General features: G+C 42.9%; 1 protein-coding gene across 7 annotated transcripts in view; it reads left to right on the top strand.

Moving 5' to 3' along the window:
• The window catches only part of aPKC (protein kinase C iota type), a 525,119-nt gene that overhangs the window by 497,467 nt on the left and 6,450 nt on the right, over positions 1–21,202 (top strand). For 5 of the 7 annotated variants that reach the window (XR_011393461.1, XM_070096339.1, XM_070096341.1 and 2 more), the window contains one exon: positions 3,291–3,406. The exons of the other annotated variants lie outside the window; for them this stretch is intronic. Coding sequence is in view for 4 of the 5 variants with exons in the window: in XM_070096339.1 (XP_069952440.1) it covers positions 3,291–3,406 (116 nt within the window). In the remaining variant the exon portion in view is untranslated. The remainder of the gene's footprint in view (positions 1–3,290; positions 3,407–21,202) is intronic. 7 annotated transcript variants of the gene reach the window in all.

The raw sequence follows: 21,202 nt of genomic DNA on the forward strand, positions 1-21,202 counted from the left end.
TTCTTGTTTCTGTTGATAACTGGTTGAATAGTCGGTCCATGGATTTTAACTTGGATTATGTAGGTAGAGACCAGACATCTTGTATGCAACCATTAGTGCACTCAGAATCCATTATTGGAAAGTTAATAAGGAATCAGAACAGATGAGCCGCTAGTTGATGTTTCAGGCATACCAAAATCCTGTCAATATACAGCACAAAGGCCTTATTATGAAAGGCCTCCTTTGGTGTCGGCATCTTTAGTCTGACCACAGTCGAGTGGCTGCTGATACAGTTCAGTCGTCAATACAAGGAGGCAAAACCCAGGAACACGAGCAGGAAGAGGAAGTACAAATCAGCTCCACCACCAAAGAACAAGAAAGCTAACTTAAGAGCTAGAAATAATTATCTTCAGGTGAGGAAGGAGGCTGTTAAACTATTTAAAAACAAATATTTAATGCAAAGGCATAACCAAAACTACTTCACAGCAGCATCACAAGGTGTATGACAAGTAAAGGATGAAATGATAACATTAAGAAAAGGAGATGAAACTTTAAGGAAATGGCAGGAAGAATATGAGTGCAACAGTTTTTTTTTTCTTCAGTATACAGGTAATGCAGTTTACATATAATAAAATATTGTTAGGCATAAAAGAAAGCTACCAGCATGCTGTGCATTTCGGGAACATATAAAATAACTGGTGGAATTCTACAAGAATCATTGTTATACCACATAAAGTTCCTGGTGTATATAAATAACCTTGTTACAAGAGTTAACACCTTCATATTCTTGCTTGTGGATGATGCCTAAATAATTAGAATAATAATAAAAAAGGGCAGCTGCAGAAAGCTCTAGACAGACCTCAGAAATGTTTAGGTACATAGGTATTACAATTTAACCCAAGCAAAAGCAAAGTTTGGAAGCAAAGTACATTGAAGATAGAATACCATTTAGAGAGGAAAAGCTTACAGAAACAGTTTAAGAAAAAGAATTTTGGAGGCCTAGTCACAGACCGAGCTGTAGAGGTGTTAACCCCTGAAACCTTCTCCAGGTATAAGTGTTACTCAAGCCTGTCCCCTGAAATTCAAAGCAACAGAAGAGCATCAGTAATACAGGGAATATATAAATATTAGAAAACAGTGTCACTAAAAGAGGGGAGTGTGTAACTATTGGAGTTCACAAGGATCTTAGTGTTGGAACCTATGTTACTCTTGGTATTAACAGTTTGATTGCATTTGACACCAAAATAACGTGAATACAAACTGAAGAAGGTTCCAGGATACTTAGATTTCAGGATTTGTTGCATAAATAGTTTTTGTGATTTAATCTGAAGAAAACCAGTTATGATATTCGGAGATAGTGAAAGGATATCAGAAGACAAGATACCACTTAGGTGAGAGAAAGCTTACAGGAATTGTTAGACACAAAAAATCTTCAGTGAAAAACTATTACTGCAAACCTGCCCTTCCCCCCAAAGTGCTCATACAAAATAAAAGGAGCAGTGATCCTAGGCTGGTCATGGACCAGGCAGTGGGGGCGTTGACCCCCGGAACACCCTCCAGATAGGCTCTCAAACATACGAATGGCATTCATGAATCTAGACAAAGACTTGTTTAAAGGACACTTTACCGCTTATATGTTGAACCTGTTCTGTAGTATGCAGTGCCTGTGTGGAGCCCTTGCCTAATGAAATGAAAATAAGAAAGTGCATCAAGACTGGTGCTTGAGTTGTGAGAAATGAACTAAAAGAAAGACTGCTAAAATTAGATTTTGTGTCGCTAAATGAAGAAAGAATTAGAGGGGACAAGATCGCAACATTCAAAATATTCGGAGGCATAGGCTTGTAACAAAAATGACATGGCATGGTAAGAATTTGCATATCCAAATGAGCCACATTGTCCTGTACAGGTCAGCCATCACTAATCCAGCAATCAGTTATCCGATTCCATCAGTAATCCAGCACTAATTTTGGCTAGCATAATTTCAAATTTCATCATTATACTGACTCAGAATTGTGCAGATGGTTGTAAATCCACACCAGCAAGCCAGTGGAGGAGAAAGCAGTGATGAAAATGAGGAAGATGTAGCAGAAAATCTCTATTAATAGGTTAATTAAGTGTATTCTAACCTAACCACTCTGTAATCCAGCACACTACAGATCCTAGTGATGCCGATTAGTGATGGCCGGCCTGTAGTAAAAAACTGGAATGAATCAAGCAGTGACACAGTGGAAGTGGGTTCCATACAGGGGGTTAATAATAACTGTCTCGTACATGGAAGGAGCAACTATTTTCTAATACTTTTATATAACTATGTTGTAATGTTAATGTATTTTTACTTCTGAATGTTATAAAAGATTGAGATACCTTTTCTCACATTGCTTCTGGCCTCAACTAATATGAGATAATGAGATCATATTGTGATCATAAAATTATTAAGCTGGAGGTGCCTTGTCGTCACTTAAATTTAAAAAAATAAATCAAAAGATTTAAATATAAATAAATATTTTTTATATTAAAATTGTAAACTTGTATCATAATGATAGATTTTTTTTATCTATTTTTTTAAAGTAGAACATGAAGGAGTTTTGGAAAATTTAGTAAGAATTGAGAAGATTATTACTTTGTGTGGACTGAGGAAATTTTTGTGAGCCTTTAAAGTGTTAATCATTGTAAGTATCACAAGGACCTTAAACACAGCATGCTGATGAAAATGCTCTTATTTTCTCTGCAGTTTATATAACATGGACTGAAACCTCATGTAAAAAAGCTTGAGTATAGTTATGAATGCAGTAAGAGTTGGATACCAGGAGCTACTACTATACTAAAACATAACTCTGTACTCACCTTCCAGTGGCACTTACTTATTGATGATGTAGCAGCCCCTGCCTGAACTTGTGAATGGTACTTTAGTGTTGGTGTATGTGGTGTTTTAATTTGGCTTTCTTACAGACTTGGAGAAATATGTGAAGTAGTGCTAGTTTTCTAACCATTTATTTCAGATGATTTTTGTATTGCCAAGTGCCTCTTAATCAATAAGTTTTGCTACTAGTGATAGAATGCCTCGAGATTCTTTTGGCTTTAAGCTTATTGCTATGTGCACACCTCCTCATTAGGAGTTCTGTGCCGCTGTACTGCATATATACAGGCAGCACTTACTAGTATGATATGGAGTTGCTAAGCTGTATCTGTTTAGCATTATATTTCTAGCCTTAAAAAAAAAGTTTTCAAAATTGGTGCTTTGTACATATTCTGTGGTGTGGTAAGAATGTTTGAATTAGTGGCTGTGTATGTTTGCTTTGTTGTTGTTACAGTTGGAGCAGCGACAGGTACCCCCGCCATATCGCCCCAGGCTAGACTCTGAACGAGATCTGGCAAACTTCCCACCAGAATTTACAGATGAGCCTATTCAACTAACCCCTGATGATGCGTAAGTACAAAATTTGCTTTGTGTGTGTGTGTGTGTGTGTGTGTGTGTGTGTGTGTGTGTGTGTGTGTGTGTGTGTGTGTGTGTGTCTGTCTGTCTGTCTGTCTGTCTGTCTGTCTGTCTGTCTGTCTGTGTCTCCCCGTCTCCTTGCCAAATTGTACTCGGTAAAATGTGTTTATGGGTTGAGACTAAGTTTCTGCAAGCTTCCTTCATGCATAAAGGAAATTACAAACACCTGGCTGCCTTCATGAGGAAACTTCATAAATTTCTCATGTCAGCTCCTGATCAGCCAGGCTGTGGTGCATATGTTGAGATGTGTGTGTGTGGTTGGCATCAATAACCTCGTTTATTAGGCCAGCAACTGGGAGGCATGCTTTGGGAAGAGTCATAGGGGTAGCAACCCCAAAATCAAGTCCACATTTGTATCCAGATTTAGCCCCACTTCCAAGATTACTTTCATCAGCATCACTAATTATTTTTATTTTTGTGTTTATCGTATCTACTTTTGAAGCTGTCCATTGAGTTTGACTAACACTATCATCCAGTTTGTTTCCAATTTTCAACCAGGTGAGGTAAAAGAACATAAGTCTTGCAGTAGCATGGGCCAGTAGTAATACCGTAGTGTATTTTTCACCTCACTTGTTACCTGTATATACCCTCTGTTCTTGTATTGTTTGCATTGGCTTGACAAAGCTCCTGGAGAGTGAAATGTCACAATAAAATGTCTCATTAGTTGCACATGTCCTCTTGTTTAACAAGTTTCTAGTTTTGATAAAAGAGGGAGGGATTTTATTACCTGGGGTTGGAGGGGAGAAGGTGGGTTTCTACCTGCATGAGGGGCATAGTGGATCTTGATTTTGAGGGTTATGTGACAGTGCTAGGCTAGAAGAGAACGAATTGTTGTTTAGAAGGCAGGTTAGTTGTTAGTTGAGGTAGTGAACAATTCCTCACTCACTACCTCAGTGTTAGTTGAGGGTGACTCCTCATTCACTACCTCAGTGTTAGTTGTGAGTGAATTTTACTACCTTGGTGTTGTGAGTAGCTCCTCACTCACTACCTCAGTGTTAGATGCGAGTGACTCCTCACCATTACCTCATTGTTAGCTGTTTGTGACTCCTGAAACTCACGTCCATCAAGAACTGCAAGAAACCCTTATCGTGTGCCTTAGGTATTCTGTGGAGAGGGAGCCAAGACACGGGGGTCATCCCATAGTCACTAAAAGCATAGAATATACTCCCACTCCACAAAGGTGGCAGTAAGGCAACAACAAAGACTTAGACTTATAGTACTAAAATCCCACATTATGAAAATCTGAAAAGTTTTAAGAACCAAGATTGCTAATCACTTGGATTCCCAACAGTTGCACAACCCAGGGCAACATGGGCTTAGAGCAGATTGCTCCTGCTTTTAATTTCTTGGATGCAGTGGAGGACAAACAGAATGCAGATGCAGCATACACAGACTTTGCAAAAGCCTTCAATATGTGCAATCATGGTGTAGTAGCACAAAAAATGCCTGCTAAAGGAATAACTGGAAAAGTGGACAGATCTTTAACTTTCTAACAAATAAAATGCAAAGAGTAATGGTAAACAGAGTTAAATTAGAGGCTGCCACAGTGAAAAGCTCAGCTCTATGAAATACAGCACTCTTCCCCCATCTTTTTCCTTTTCCCCATAAGTATATGACATAGAGATGTAAATCTGTATCTTCCTTTGCAGACGATACTAGAATTTGCATGAGCATCATTCATCAAGGATACTGTAAACCTCCAAGTGGATATAAACCCAAGTCTTTCAGTGGACCACAGAAAACAATATGATAGTCATTGAGGACAAGTTTCATTTACTCTTGTTATGGAAAGACTTAAGGAAGTAAAACCTTGAACAGAGTATAAAATAAATTCTAACCACACAATAGGGCAAAAAACTAATGTGACGAACTTATGGGTGATAATGTCAGAGGATCTCACCTTCAAGGATTACAATAGTGTCATCACAGCCTCGAGGAAAATGATAGGATGGATAATGAGAACCCTCAAAATAAAGGATGCCAAGCTAATGATGATCCTTTTTAAGTCACTTGTTCTCTCTGGGCTGGAATACTGCTGTAGACTAACAGCCCCATTCATGGCAGGTGATGTTCCAGATTTGGAGAATCTACAGAGAACCTCCACTTCAAGCATAAATTCAGTCAAGCACCTTAATTACTGGAAACATTTGAAGTCCTTTGACATGCACTCGTTGGAATGCAGGTGAGAAAAAATGCATCACAATTTACAACTAGAAAATCATAGAGGGACTAGGCCCAAATCTACACACACAAATCACTCCTTACAAAAGCAAAAGACTCGGTAGACAGTGCAGTATACTCCTTATAAAAAGCAGGGGTGCCATGAGTACTATATTGAAAGAAAACACAAGTGTCAGGGGCTCAAGACTGTTCAACAGTCTCCCATCATACATAAGGGGAATTACTAATAAACCCTTAGCCGTCTTCAAGAGGAAACTGAATAGATTCCAAAAATCAGCATCTAACCAGCCAGGCTGTGGTTCATGACTTGGATTCCATGCGGCCAGCAGTAGCATCCTGGTTGAGTAGGAGGCCTGGTCATGAACCGGGCCATAGGGGCATTGACCCCCAGGAATAACCTCCAGGTAGACACACTACTTCACGGTTAGTTATGGGTGACTCCTCACTCACTATCTCACTGTTAGTTGTGAGTAACTCCTCACTCACTACCTCATTGTTAGTTCTTGATTCCCTCTATCATGCCTCCTACTGAGCCTTGTGTCAAGCCTGTACCCACCTCCTCCTCTGCCTCCACCTCTATCACCTCCAGTGTTTTCCTCCACGTGTTCGATCTTTCCTTCTGCTACTCGTTTTTTCAAACTTTAACTCTGTTTTTCATGCTGTCTCATAATTTTTACTTCATGTATCATTTCTTTTATTCTTTGTACCAGACATACATCGTCCTTTTTACTCTTTGAACCCTCTAACTCCCCTTCATATCCTCTTATAATTTTTCTTTCTCGCTTACACATTTCACAATTTTTTTATTTTATCTCCATTTTGACTTGCACTTAATCATCATCTTTCTTTTAATTTCCCTTTGTTTTTCAACTCCTCTGGTGCCTCTTTTAGCTTATTTTTCGGTTATTCTCTTCCTTCATATCTGCTGTATTTTATCATCGTGTCTCTTAATTCCTATTTCCTTCAACCACTCGTCTTTCTCCCTTATCCTACTTCAGTATCTTCCTCTTCCGTGTTCCTCCCTTCCTGTATTTAATCTTCCATCTTCCCCCTCCCCTCAGCAGCAGCAGCAGCTATTCACAATGTGGTGGCCCTAGTGCCCTCTGTAAGATGCTTGAGGATACAGCAACTAATAATGCCACCATAAAAAGCTGCCCGCAATACCCCCCGTCAATACTGTCACATTTTTAGTGTGGGAAGCTTGTGGTCTTGTGGAAGGTTGTCATGGTGACTCGGGTAGGGAAGGTAGGAGGCTGTGGGTGGTAATGTTCCACTACCACCCAGTAGTAACACCAAGATCCCTACTAGCAGCGTTACCAACAGCACCAGTAATTAGCGTAACTGTTGAAAATGACAATTTTGCTGCTGGAAATTTTAAAATGGGGTGTGAATCGTATTGAAACAACGAACACAATAACATTACTACTACTACTACCCAGCCGCCGCCGCCGCCGCCGCCGCCGCCTCCTCCGCCTCCTCCGCCTCCTCCGCCTCCTCCTCCGCCTCCTCCTCCTCCTCCTCCTCCTCCTCCTCCTCCTCCTCCTCCTCCTCCTCCTCCTCCTCCTCCTCCTCCTCCTCCTCCTCCTCCTCCTCCTCCTCCTCCTCCTCCTCCTCCTCCTCCTCCTCCTCCTCCTCCTCCTCCTCCTCCTGCTCCTCCTCTTCCTCTTCCTCTTCCTCTTCCTCCTCCTCCTCCTCCTCCTCCTCCTCCTCTTCTTCTTCTTCTGCCTCTTCTGCCTCTACCTCTTCCTGCCTATATATACCCGTCCTGCTCCACTTCTCGTTAGTGTGACTTTGTAAATGGTCCAAGTCGGACCGAAACGTCGCCGTAAGCTCCTCTCTTCTATGTGCGGGTTATTTGTGTATTATAGAGGGTAAGTTTGAGTAATTTAAAACACAAAGTGAGCATCCCTTAAGTAATGTTTTATGGACAGAACAAATCTGACCAACCTCATAAACTAGATGGAAGAGTAACGATCAAGACCTTGGTGGACGAAACAAAACTTACATTATCCGTTGACCCCCGAAGCCCTCTCCACTCTCTAGGTATACTCCAGGTATCTACAGAAAATTATATGAAATTATATTGGGAATAAAATAGAAACAGATATTGATCAATAGAAAAGAACTAAAATAGAAATTAAAGTATTTGGGGAAAATGGTAATTAATATGACTGTAGAACTGTGAAGAACATAAAGGCACAATACCGTGACTGGAACAATACACAAATAACCCGCACATAGGAAAAAAAACTTTGACGATGCTTCGGTTCGATTTGGACCATTAACTAGTCACACCTATGTACGGGTTATTTATGTGTGTAGAACACCATATAGTGAAATAAATATAAAGACATGGGACCCAGAGTGCAGACTAAAGTCAAGTATAAGAGCAACAATATTGAAGGAACTAGAAATGGGTTTTTGGCAGGTCCAGGAAGACTACAAGACAAGATCTTCTCCAGGCAGGATGGTCGGCACTGCTGGGAAAAGTAATTAACTTAAGACATTACCAGAAACGCTGAACGCTAATCCACATATCTGACAAGCAAGCCAGGCAGCAGCCACTGGTGGCTCGCGCACATTACCCACCCACCCCAAACACCCACACGCACGCACACCCACCCCTACCCGCACCCGCGCACACCCCAAACACCCACCCACGCGCCAGCCCACCCCAAACACACACCCACCCGCACACCCCACAGGCACCCCCCACCCGCAACCCTACCCGATCCATCCACACACACACACACATAATCAACCCGAACCATGATCCTGCAGGAGAAAGCACGGCTGAGAGGCAAACAGGAGTTCATGAGTGTGTACCTCGATCTAGACAGAACACAGGAGGAAAGGATGATACTGAAAGAGAGAGTGCAAAAACGAAAGGATGAATGGGAGGAAATGAAAAAGGAGAGCAGAATAACCCAGGAACAGGTGGAAGGACAAGCACACCCCCCAGACACACCTGCAGAAGGACTCCAGCCACGACACCCCCAAGGCAACTGAACAATCCAAACCATCACACACCGATCCCTCTGTTCCCACCCCCCATACCACGAACCCTACCCCTACAGCAACCCCCTATGGGAGCTCTTCCTCCACCTCCACTGCAACCTCCCACAGGGCCCCCACCAGGGCTCCTGCTCTCCCAACCCCAGTATTCCACCAGGACCACAGTTACAGTATTAGAACAGAAGTTGAAGGTTTGGTACACAAATGCGGATGGATTAACGAATAAATATGATGAATGGCAAGAAAGAATCAATGAGAAGTCCCCAGACATCATAGCAGTTACAGAAACAAAACTCATGGAGACAATAACAGACGCAATCTTCCCACCAGGATACCAGATCATGAGGAAAGATAGAAGGGGCAGAGAGGGAGGAGGGGTTGCTCTGCTCGTAAAAAACAGATGGAAATTCGAGAAAATGGGAGGCATAGACGAGACAGGAGAAAGGGACTACATAGTAGGTACACTTCAGTCTGGGGAGCACAAGGTGGTCATTGCAGTGATGTATAATCCACCACAGAACTGCAAGAGGCCAAGAGAGGAATATGAAGAGAGCAACAGAGCAATGGTGGACACACTTGCTGAGGTGGCAAGAAGAGCTCACTCCAGCAGAGCAAAGTTGCTGATTATGGGGGATTTCAACCACAGGGAAATTGACTGGGAAAACCTGGAGCCACATGGGGGTCCCGAAACATGGAGAGCCAAGATGTTGGACGTGGTGCTGGAAAACCTCATGCACCAACATGTTAAGGACACTACCAGAGTGAGAGGGGAGGATGAACCAGCAAGATTGTGTTCACCCTGGGCAGTTCAGACATTGAGGACATCACATATGAGAGTCCCCTAGGAGCTAGTGACCACGTGGTTCCATGCTTTGAATACATAGTAGAGTTGCAAGTGGAGAGAGAGTAACAGGAGTTGAATTGGAAAAGCGAGACTATAAAAGAGGGGACTACATAGGGTTGAGGAACTTCCTGCAGGAGGTTCCATGGGACAGAGGACTGGCAGGAAAGCCAATAAATGAAATGATGGAATATGTAACAACAAAATGCAAGGAGGCAGTGGAAAGGTTTATTCCCAAGGGCAACAGAAACAATGGGAAGACCAGAACGAGCCCCTGGTTTACCCGACGGTGTAAGGAGGCAAAAACAAAGTGAAATAGAGAATGGAAAAAGTACAGAAGGCAGAGAACACATGAAAATAGGGAGATCAGTCACAGAGCCAGGAACGAGTATGCACAGGTAAGGAGGGAGGCCCAGCGGCAGTATGAAAATAACATAGCATCGAAAATCAAGACTGACCCGAAACTCTTGTATAGCTACATCAGGAGGAAGACAACAAAGACCAGGTGATCAGACTGAGGACAGAAGGTGGAGAACTCACAAGAAATGATCAAGACAAGACAGCACAGAAGGGAACATCAAGAGGGAATATACCAACAAGTGTTGGATGACATACGAACAACCGAGGAGGAGGTGAAGAAGCTGCTAAGTGACTTGATACCTCATAGGCGATGGGATCGGACATCTCTCCGTGGGTCGTTAGAGAATGAGCAGAGATGCTGTGTATGCCACTAACAACAGTTTTCAACACATCCCTTGAAACTGGGCAACTACCTGAGAAATGGAAGACAGCAAATGTAGTCCCCATATTTAAGAAAGGAAACAGAAATGAGGCACTAAACTACAGACCTGTGTCTCTGACATGTATTGTATGCAAAGTCATGGAGGAGAGTGGTGGAACACCTGGAACGGAACAAGATTATAAATGAAAACCAGCATGGGTTCATGGAAGGCAAATCCTGTGTCACAAACCTTCTGGAGTTTTATGACAAGGTAACAGAAGTAAGACACGAGAGAGAGGGGTGGGTTGATTGCATTTTCCTAGACTGCAGGAAGGCCTTTGACACAGTTCCCCACAAGAGATTAGTGCAGAAGCTGGAGGATCAGGCGCATATAACAGGGAGGGCACTGCAATGGATCAGGGAATACCTGACAGGGAGGCAATAACGAGTCATGGTACGTGAAGTGGTATCACAGTGGGTGCCTGTGACGAGCGGGGTCCCACAGGGGTCAGTTCTAGGACCAGTGCTATTTTTGATATATGCGAACGACATGATGGAAGGAATAGACTCTGAAGTATCCCTATTTGCAGATGATGTGAAGCTGATGAGAAGAATTAAATCGGATGAGGATGAGGCAGGACTGCAAAGAGACCTGGACAGGCTGGACATGTGGTCCAGAAACTGGCTTCTCGAATTCAACCCTGCCAAATGCAAAGTCATGAAGATTGGGGAGGGGCAAAGAAGACTGCAGACAGAGTATAGGCTAGGTGGACAAAGACTACAGACCTCACTCAGGGAGAAAGACCTTGGGGTGACCATAACACCGAGCACATCACCGGACGCACACATCAACCAAATAACTGCTGCAGCATACTGGCGCCTAGCAAACCTGAGAATAGCTTTCTGATACTTTAATAAGGAATCGTTCAAGACACTGTACATTCTGTATGTTAGGTCCATACTGGAGTATGCAGCACCAGTCTGGAACCCACACCTGGTCAAGCACGTCAAGAAGTTAGAGAAAGTACAAAGATTTGCAACAAGGCTAGTCCCAGAGCTCAGGGGAATGTCGTTCGAGGAAAGGTTGAGGGAAATCGGTCTGACGACACTGGAGGACAGAAGGGTCAGGGGAGACATGATAACGACATACAAGATACTGCGGGGAATAGACAAGGTGGACAGAGATAGGATGTTCCAGAGAGGGGACACAGAAACAAGGAGTCACAACTGGAAGCTGGAGACTCAGACGAGTCACAGGGACGTTAGGAAGTATTTCTTCAGTCATAGAGTCGTCAGGAAGTGGAATAGCCTAGCAAGTGAAGTAGTGGAGGCAGGAACCATACATAGTTTTAAGAAGAGGTATGATACAGCTCAGGAAGCAGAGAGAGAGAGGACCTAGTAGCGATCAGTGAAGAGGCGGGGCCAGGAGCTGAGTCTCGACCCCTTCAACCACAATTAGGTGAGCACACACACGCGACATACAAGCACCAAACTATAGACCAGTGTCACTAACATGTATAGTATGCAAAGTCATGGAGAAGGTTATCAGAAGAGTGGTGGAACACCTAGCAAGAAATGAGCTTAACGGCCAACACGGTTTCAGGAACGGGAAATCCTGTGTCACAAACCTACTCGTTCTATGAGAGGGTGACAGTAATAAGACATGAGTGGTGGGTAGACTGCATTTTCTTGGGCTGTAAGAAGGCGTCTGATAGTTCCACGCAAGAGATTAGTGCAAAAAAATGAAGGACCAGGTAGGGATAACAGGGAAGGCACTACAATGGATCAAGGAATACCTGTCAGGAAGAAAGCAAGTCATGGTACGAGGCGAGGTGTCAGAGTGAGCGCCTGTAACGAGTGGGGTTCCACAGGGGTCAGTCCTAGGACCGAAGCTGTTTCTGGTATTTGTGAACGACATGACGGAAGGAATAGACTCCGAAGTGTCCCCATTTGCAGATGATGTGAAGATGAGAATAATTCAATTGGACGAGGACCAGGCAGAACTACAAATGGATCTGGACAGGCTGCAGACCTGGTCCAGCAATTGGCTCCTGGAGTTCAACCCCACCAAGTGCAAAGTCATGAAGATTGGGGAAGGGCAAAGAAGACCGCAGACGGAGTACAGTCTAGGGGGCTAGAGACTACAGACCTCACCCAAGGAAAAAGATCTTGGGGTGAGTATAACACCAGGTCCATCTGAGGCGCACATCAACCAAATAACTGCTGCAGCAAATGGGCGCCTAGCAAACCTAAGAACAGTATTCCGCCATCTTAATAAGGAATCGTTCAGGACCCTGTACACCGTGTACGTTAGGCCCATATTGGAGTATGGGGCACCAGTTTGGAACCCACATCTAGCCAAGCGCGTAAAGAAACTAGAGAAAATGCAAAGACTAGTCCCAGAGGTAAGGGGTATGTCCTACGAGGAGAGGTTAAAAGGGAAATCGACTTGACGACACTGGAGGACAGGAGAGATAGGGGAGACATGATAACGACATATAAAATACTGAGAGGAATTGACAAGGTGGACAGAGAATGTTCCAGAGATGGGACACAACAAGGGTACACAGTTGGAAGTTGAAGACACAGATGAATCACAAGGATGTTAGTATTTCTTCAGTCACAGAGTGGTCAGGAACTGGAATAGTTTGGAAAGCGATGTAGTGGAGGCAGGATCCATACATAGCTTTAAGCAAAGGTATGATAAAGCTCATGGTGCGGGGAGAGTGACCCAGTAGCGGCCAGTGAAGAGGCGGGGCCAGGAGCTATGACTCGACCCCTGGAACCACAACTAGGTGAGTACACACACACACACACACACACACACACACACGGGGATAGTGAGGAAAGGATAACTAAGCACCTGGAGGAAAAAAAATCTTTGCAGAAAACCAGCACGGATTTATGAATGAAAAATCCTCCTCACAGATTTGCTGGAATTCTGTTGGCCGAGTCAGGGAGATAAAACAGGAAAGAGCGGGCTAGGAGGATTGCATCTTCTTGGACTATAAAAAACGTGATGAAGTACCATACATACAGGGTTAAAATTCAGAGTGCTTCAGTGGGTCAAGTACCTAAATGAGAGAAGACAGAAGGTAACGGTAAGAGATGAGACATCCAAGAGAGAGAGTAGCGAGTAGGGTTCCGCAAGGATCAGTACTTTTGACCGCTACTGTTCCTGTTATATGTAAATGGCGTACCACAGGGTATTGTGTTCTGTGCGCATCTTTGCGGATATAAAACTAATGAGAAAAATAACGTGAGAAGACAGTAATAAACTTAAGACCTCAACAGACTGCAAATAAGTGGCTTCTTGAGTGAGTTCGAACGAATGATGGATCATGTAAATTGGGGGAGAGGGCAGATCGGACACAGTACGGCATGTGCAGAGAAAGGTTACAAATATCAGAATATGGAAAGAACCTGGCGTGAATATTACGCGTAGCATATCGCCAGTTTCACATATTACCCGTGTAACGGTGGTGGTACGTGCATGCTTAATTAACCCTTAAACTGTCCAAACAGATTTACGTTCACATGCGTAGTGCTCCAAAAGTAGATCTTCGGGTTTTTTTTTACATATTTTCAAATATAAAAAAAAAAGTAGATCAAAGTTTTTTACACGTTTTCAAATGTAAAAAAAAAAAACGTTTTTTTACATACTTTCAAATGTTGAAAAAACGTAGATCTACATTACTACATACACAGACTTTGCAAAAGCATTTGACAAATGCGATCATGGCGTGATAGCCCATAAAATACGTGCTAAAGGAATAACTGGGAAAGTGGGGAGATGGATCTTCAACTTCCTAACAAATCGAACACAAAGAGTAGTGGTCAACAGAGTTAAATCGGAGGCTGCCATAGTGAAGAGCTCTGTTCCACAAGGCACAGTACTCGCCCCCATCTTATTCCTCATCCTCATATCAGACATAGAGAGATATACACCACAGCACCGTATCATCCTTTGCGGATGACACTAGGATCTGCATGAGGCTGTCATCTGCTGAGGACGCGGTTAACCTCCAAGAAGGTATAAACAAAGTTTTCCAGTGGGCAACGGTAAACAATATGATGTTCAATGAGGACAGATTCCAACTACTCCGTTATGGAAAACTGGAGGAGATAATAACTAGAACAGAATATACTACAGACTCTGGCCATATAATAGAGCGGAAAAATAATGTAAGGGACCTGGGAGTAGTTACTAATGTCTGAGGATCTCACTTTCAAGGATCACAACAGTGCCACGATCGCAAGTGCAAAGAAAATGATCGGATGGATAATGAGAACGTTCAAAACGAGAGATGCCAAGCCAGTGATGATCCTTTTCAAATCACTTGTTCTCTCTAGGCTGGAATACTGCTGTACATTAACATCTCCATTCAAAGCAGGTGAAATTGCAGATCTAGAGAGTGTACTGCACGTATAAGTTCTGTCAAGCACCTTAACTACTGGGAACGCTTGGAAGCACTTGACTTGTACTCGTTGGAACGCAGGAGGGGGAGATATATCATAATCTACACTTGGAAAATCCTGGAAGGAATGTTCCCAAATTGCACACAGAAATCACTCCCTACGAAAGTAAAAGACTGGGCAGGCGATGCAAAATACCCCCAGTTAAAAGTAGGGGCGCCATTGGTACACTAAGGGAAAACACCATAAGTGTCCGGGGCCCAAGACTGTTCAACAGCCTCCCATCAAGCATTAGGGGAATTGTTAGGTAAGACACATATGCAACAGTTAGGTATCTTTATTATGAAACGTTTCGCCTACACAGATACTTGAAGACGATGTAATCAGTCCATCACCCTTAAAGTTTTGAGGTGGTCAGTCCCTCAGTCTGGAGAAGAGCATTGTTCCATAGTATGAAACAATAGGGGAATTGCCAATAAGCCCCTGGCTGCCTTCAAGAGAAAGCTGGACAGATACCTAAAGTCAGTGCCGGATCAGCCGGGCTGTGGCTCGTACGTTGGACTGCGTGCGGCCAGCAGTAACAGCCTGGTTGATCAGGCCCTGATCCACCGGGAGGCCTGGTCATGGACCGGGCCGCGGGGGCGTTGATCCCCGGAATAATCTCCAGGTAACAGAATCTTTAGACGAATTGATATAGTCAGACTGGTTTAATTAACAGGATTAGAATCTGAGAGACAGGGAACTGAATGGTGGATCAAACTCAGTACACAGCTTCAAGAGTAGATATGATAAGGCCCAAGAGGTCAAAATCAGTTGTCAATGAAAGTAGCTAGGAGGCGGGGACGGGAGCTAAGCTCGACCCTTCCCCCACCCGTGAACACAACTGAGTACGTGTACACGCGCGTGCACATACGCACGCACGAACATACACGCACTTACCCGCGCACGCGCAAATGTCAGCCTGCGCGCACACATGCCCCCCTGCACGCACGCACGCATGATAGCAGTTAATAGGTAACAAGCATTAACATTGTAGGTCTAATATAACCATCAGGAATTATCCGGGAAGAAAGAATAAAAATTGCTAATAAAAATATATGGTAGAGGAATTAGGAAGAGAGAAGGCGGTTAGACATTTACTTATAGAATACCAGTGTACTTTATAAAGGCAGCAAAAGATCAAAAAACACTAGCGGAAAAAAATAAGGGAGAAGTTACATTAGTCTCTGATGTTTGCCTGTTGACACTTCTCAACTACACTGTTTATTTCATAGGTGTATTAAAGTGTGACAGGTAGAAGTAGCAGATTATAATGGCGGCGGCGACTCCAGGCCGGTATGCCAGCATTTACGCAGCGCTGCTCTTGGCTCAGTCAACACTGTCGTACACTGTTTTCGCAAATTTAACCAGTGGATTTATTAGACTCAGTTCTCAGTTCTTTCTCTTAGAATTTTAATAATACCGTGAGAACCATGTTGTGGAAACCGCATCCTCGACACAGTGTTCGTAGTTTAAAAATAAAGTTAGCCATAGAATAGAATACCTTCGGGGGTGTCTTGATGCTGGTAAAGGGCTATATATATATATATATATATATATATATATATATATATATATATATATATATGTATTTATATATATATATATATATATATATATATATATATATATATAATATATATATATATATATATATATATATATATATATATATATATATATATATATATATATATATATATATATATATATATATATATATATATATATATATATATATATATATATGCTGCTTTGGCCCGCCTCATGGTGAGCGAAAACACATGACGCTTTAGTCCACGGGACCACACAATCCTCAGGAATGACGCACCCAGGGTAAAACACCTAGGTTCGTCATTCTTCAGGATTGTGTGGTCCCGTGGACTAAAGCATCATGTGTTTTCGCTCACTACGAGGCGGGCCAAAGCAGCATGGGTTCGACTCCTTGGCGAGTCGCAGTGGGAAAAAGGTGAGTGGTGCACTGAGGAGTCTGTGGAGACAAAGAACTTTATCCATGAAAGCAAAGAACGGAATGTATGAGAATATAGTTATACCAACGCACTTGTATGAGTGTGAGACATGGGTGGTGAATGTTGCAACAAGGAGAAGGATGGAGGTAGTGGAGATGACATGTCTGAGGGCAATGTGTGGTGTGAATGTAATGCAGAGAGCCAAATATAATTCCAGTGAGTCTCCCCCTCCCCCCCAAAAATAGGATTTTCTGGATGAATAAACTTCAGTTACTCTTTTATGGAGAAATCGAAGCTAAACCTAAATCAGAGTAAAAAACGTAGTCAAGATATTCAAAAAAGTGGACGAGGAATGTAAAAGACTTTGAGCTATGTAATTATTATAATCATGGGGGGGCGCTAAACCCGTAGGATTATACAGCTCATGTGTGTGGGGGGATGGGATGGAAGGTATTCAGACTCAATTCAGGGAACCGGAGCACAGATCCAACTCCCTAGATCAGGAGTCCCTCACCAGCATCAAGGAACCTCCCTTGAGGAGTTTGAGGTATGTTGCAATATCTTATCTTCAATGAATATATTGCTACTATTACTTGTGCAGCGCTGTATGACCGTTGTGGGTTTAGCGCTTAGTTTTGAGCATATTTTTTATAGCAGTATTACTTTTGCAAGGATCTTTAATAAAGAGAAGGCAAGCCAGTGATGCACATTATTTAGGCACTTGTGCTCTAAACTTTAATATTGCTCTACGCTAACAGCAACATTTAAGGTAGGTGAAACAAGATCTAGAGCAGCTGTGTTTATTCTACCTATCCCCTTTTCCTAGATACATACTTGTATTTCACTGTTTTTGTACTAGCTTATTTGTTGTTGCAGGGATCGAGTCTCTGCTTTTGATTGTGTTCATTAGTTAGTTTGAAGGCAACAGAACAGCCACCACCACTGGCATGAACTTTCCTCCCTTTAGGTAGTGACAAGGTAAGTCGCCCTTTCCTCCCTCTAGGTAGTGACAAGGTAAGTCGCCCTTTCCTCCCTCTAGATAGTGAGAAGGTAAGTCACCATTTTCCTTCCTACAAGTAAAGGTAACTATTTTCACTCTATTCCTCCTAGCAGGTAAGTTAAAGGTAAACCTTTCCTACCCTCCTGCCTGCAAGTAAGCCTCAAGGGAAGTTCCTTCATTCACTTTCATTCTCACCTGTTTGGAGAGCGAGGGTCACATGCCCCTGCCTCCCTCTCTGCAGGTAATTCTCAAGGTAGCAAAGCCTCTTACACTCACCTTTCACCTGTGTGTTCGCAGTCAGCCTGGCCAAGTATTTGTCTACTTATTTAACCCTTTATGATGAGGCTATAAAATTGTCTTTTATTCCACCTTATGTTTAGGAATATTCGTCTGTATTTTGTTATTTTTTATGGTTATATTTCCATGACAGTAGAGGCTTTATTATGATAAACTGCACAAAGCGAAACCTTCCATTATTATGGTAGATAGTAGGTCATTTAAATCTAGGAATTTGTGGAGAACATAGGAAACTGTGCTCTTTAGATTTTTTAAATATTTCTTACAAGTAGCCTTGTAAAGGAGGTATGTTTATTATGACACGACATAGCCTAACACGCAAAGCAATAAATAAATTACACGATTATTCATGGGAACATAGAGGAGCAGTGCGGTAGACTTTTCTCATATTGGGTAGTACGATACGTGGATGAGTTACCCTCTCAAGGAGAGTATTGAACATGTGCATCACGTGTAAGTGTTGGGTTTTAACACTGTTCGGCGCATTTATGGTGTGGCAGGAGAGTGAGCAGCCATTTCTTGGGTATGATTTGATGTGCCTGCTTTCTCAAACACTCGGCAGTGAGGTGGTGGAGCCTCCACTATGGTGTGTGTGTAGGCTGTGGTGGAGCCTCCACTAGTGTGTGTTGGGAGGTTGTGGAGCCTCCACTACTGTGTGTGGGGGGGGAGGTTGTGGCGGAGCCTCCACTACTGTGTATCTGGAGGTTGTGGAGCCTCCACTACTGTGTGTGGGGGGAGGTTGTGGCGGAGCCTCCACTACTGTGTATCTGGAGGTTGTGATGGAACCACCACTACTGTATATGTGAAAGTTGTGGTGGAGCCTCCACTATGTATATGTGGAAGTTGTGGTGGAGCCTCCACGATGTATATGTGGAGATTGTGGAGCCTCCATTACTGTTTGTGTGTGGAGGTTTTGGTGTCGCCTCCACTACTGTGTGTGGGGTGATTAGGACGTGCAACAGTTGGGTATCTATTGTTGAAACGTTTCGCTCGTCTATGCGGTAGGCTTCATGAGTCAAATACAGAGCAGAATGTATTGTAGGCAGCAGTTGTGGCAAGGTAAAGATGTAATCAGTCTATCACCCTTGGAGAAATATATTGAGGTGGTCAGTTCCTCAACCTGGAGAAAGATTCCAGACCATGGAGCTGAACTCTTCTCCAGGCTGAGGGACTGACCACCTCAATATATTTCTACAAGGGTGATGGAATTATGTACAATTATCATACATAGTATATTGTGTGTACCTGTCTAAACAGGTACCTTGTGTGTACCTGTGCCTAAACTAACTTATACTACTACTGGTGTCTATATTCTCTATATTTCACTGATGAAGCCTACTGCGTAGGCGAAATGTTTCAACTATAACGATACCTAACTGTTGCACATGTCAAAATCATCAGCTTGATGATATTTTATACCATTTTCAACATACTGTGTTTATACTCACCTGGTTGTGGGGGTCGATTCGCAACTCCTGGCCCCGCCTCTTCACTGGTCGCACGTGTGTGTATGGTGAAGCCTCCACTACTGTGTGTGTGTGTGTGTGTGTGTGTGTGTGTAAGTTGTGGTGGAGCATCTACTGTTTATCTGTTCATACATTCATTCCTTCGTTTAACTTTATCTGTTCATTAATCATGTATTCATTTATCCTTACATTCATTTGTTCATCAATTCATTAATTTATTTTCCCATACATTCATTTATTCACTTCATACTTTTATCTGCTCCATTCATTCACTTATCAATGTAACCACCATTATTATTATATTTATGAGGAAGCACTAAACCCATCAGGGTCATATAGTGTCTGAGAGGCATTTAGGTTCAATCCAAGGTTAGGGGAGGGCAAGTCCAATTCCTTGGATTAAGAGCCCCTCACTAGCATCAAAGAACCTCCCTTGAGGGGAATATAGCCACCAATTCTTTCATCCAACCATTGCATTTAACTCCGTGGTTTGACACTGTGGCACTGGAACAACCATCTCTGGAATCATTACCAGGCAGACAGCATCCGGCCAGGGGGGCCGCCAGCAGCAACAACAACCACCTGGTTGACTTGGCAATCGCCAAACAAGCCTGGCCCAGGACCTAGCTCCAGGAGTAGAAAAATCTCGAAACTCATCAGAGGTAAAGAGGTGTTCCATAGCTTGGTTGGTAGTGCACTCAGCTTACAGGTTAGGTAAGGTTCGTCAAGAAACAGGACAAGTGTTTCCTGATGAGGATCTTCAGGTGATGACCCGCCGTTGGAGCTTTTGGTCAACTGACTGAGGCCTTCCACTGGCTTACCGGTCCACGTCTTTAAAAATTATGGTCCTAGTTATAACCATTTGTAGTTCAATAGACTCAGCTTACACATTTAGGTCTGTGGTTCGATCCCTGGTAAGGGTAGAAACATTGAGCATGTTTCCTTAAGACACCTGCTGTCACTGTTCACATAGCAGTAAGTAGGTACTTGGGTGTTAGCTGACTGGTTTCATCCTGGGGACAAAATTAACCTAAGTTGTCTTAAATGCTCTGCATAACCAGGGGCTTTCTATATAGTATGTCAGTGATATCAGCTAGGTCTGTATAAGTCGTATCATGTACACGTACTTGTAGAAATAAGGATAATTATTATTGTTATATGCTCCTATATACTTATACTTTTGTATTTACTTTTGTAGATTGTTCAAACCTATCTAACTTGGAATCTAATCTTAGATGTTTGTGATTGTTTATTAGTTAGGAAAAATCACCTAATAAGGATCTTTATCACTAGATAATATTTTCATTCATGCATGCATCTACTGTAGTTATTCATTCAATTCATTCATGTGACTAAAGGGTGGTATTTAAAGGCACATTAAACTGGGGTGGCCGTTAGCGCTGTGGGTAATACGGCTTACCCCGTGGCCGGACAGATGACCGACGGACACTTGGCTGACAGACATTTAACTAAAGGGTGATTTGCCAAACGGACATTGCACCGACAGCCTTTTGGCTGAATGGAAAATAGACCGAACGGAAAATTATGTTAGGATAGGTGAGAATGCCATTTCGTCCGTTCGGTGAAATGTCTATTGGCCAAATGTCCGTTGGCCATCTGTCCGGGAACCGGCTTACCAACATGTTGCACTCACTGGTCTGAATGTATTGTCCTTCTCTTCCACAACTGTAGTTGTAATCTTGCTTTTGACTTAATTCTAATGTAAGGATTATTATCTTAACCAGAAATTGGTAGGTTAGCCATGATACAGAATAAAAGTATAG

Source organism: Cherax quadricarinatus, chromosome 53 (genome assembly GCF_038502225.1).
Source record: "Cherax quadricarinatus isolate ZL_2023a chromosome 53, ASM3850222v1, whole genome shotgun sequence".
NCBI classification, from domain to species: domain Eukaryota; kingdom Metazoa; phylum Arthropoda; class Malacostraca; order Decapoda; family Parastacidae; genus Cherax; species Cherax quadricarinatus.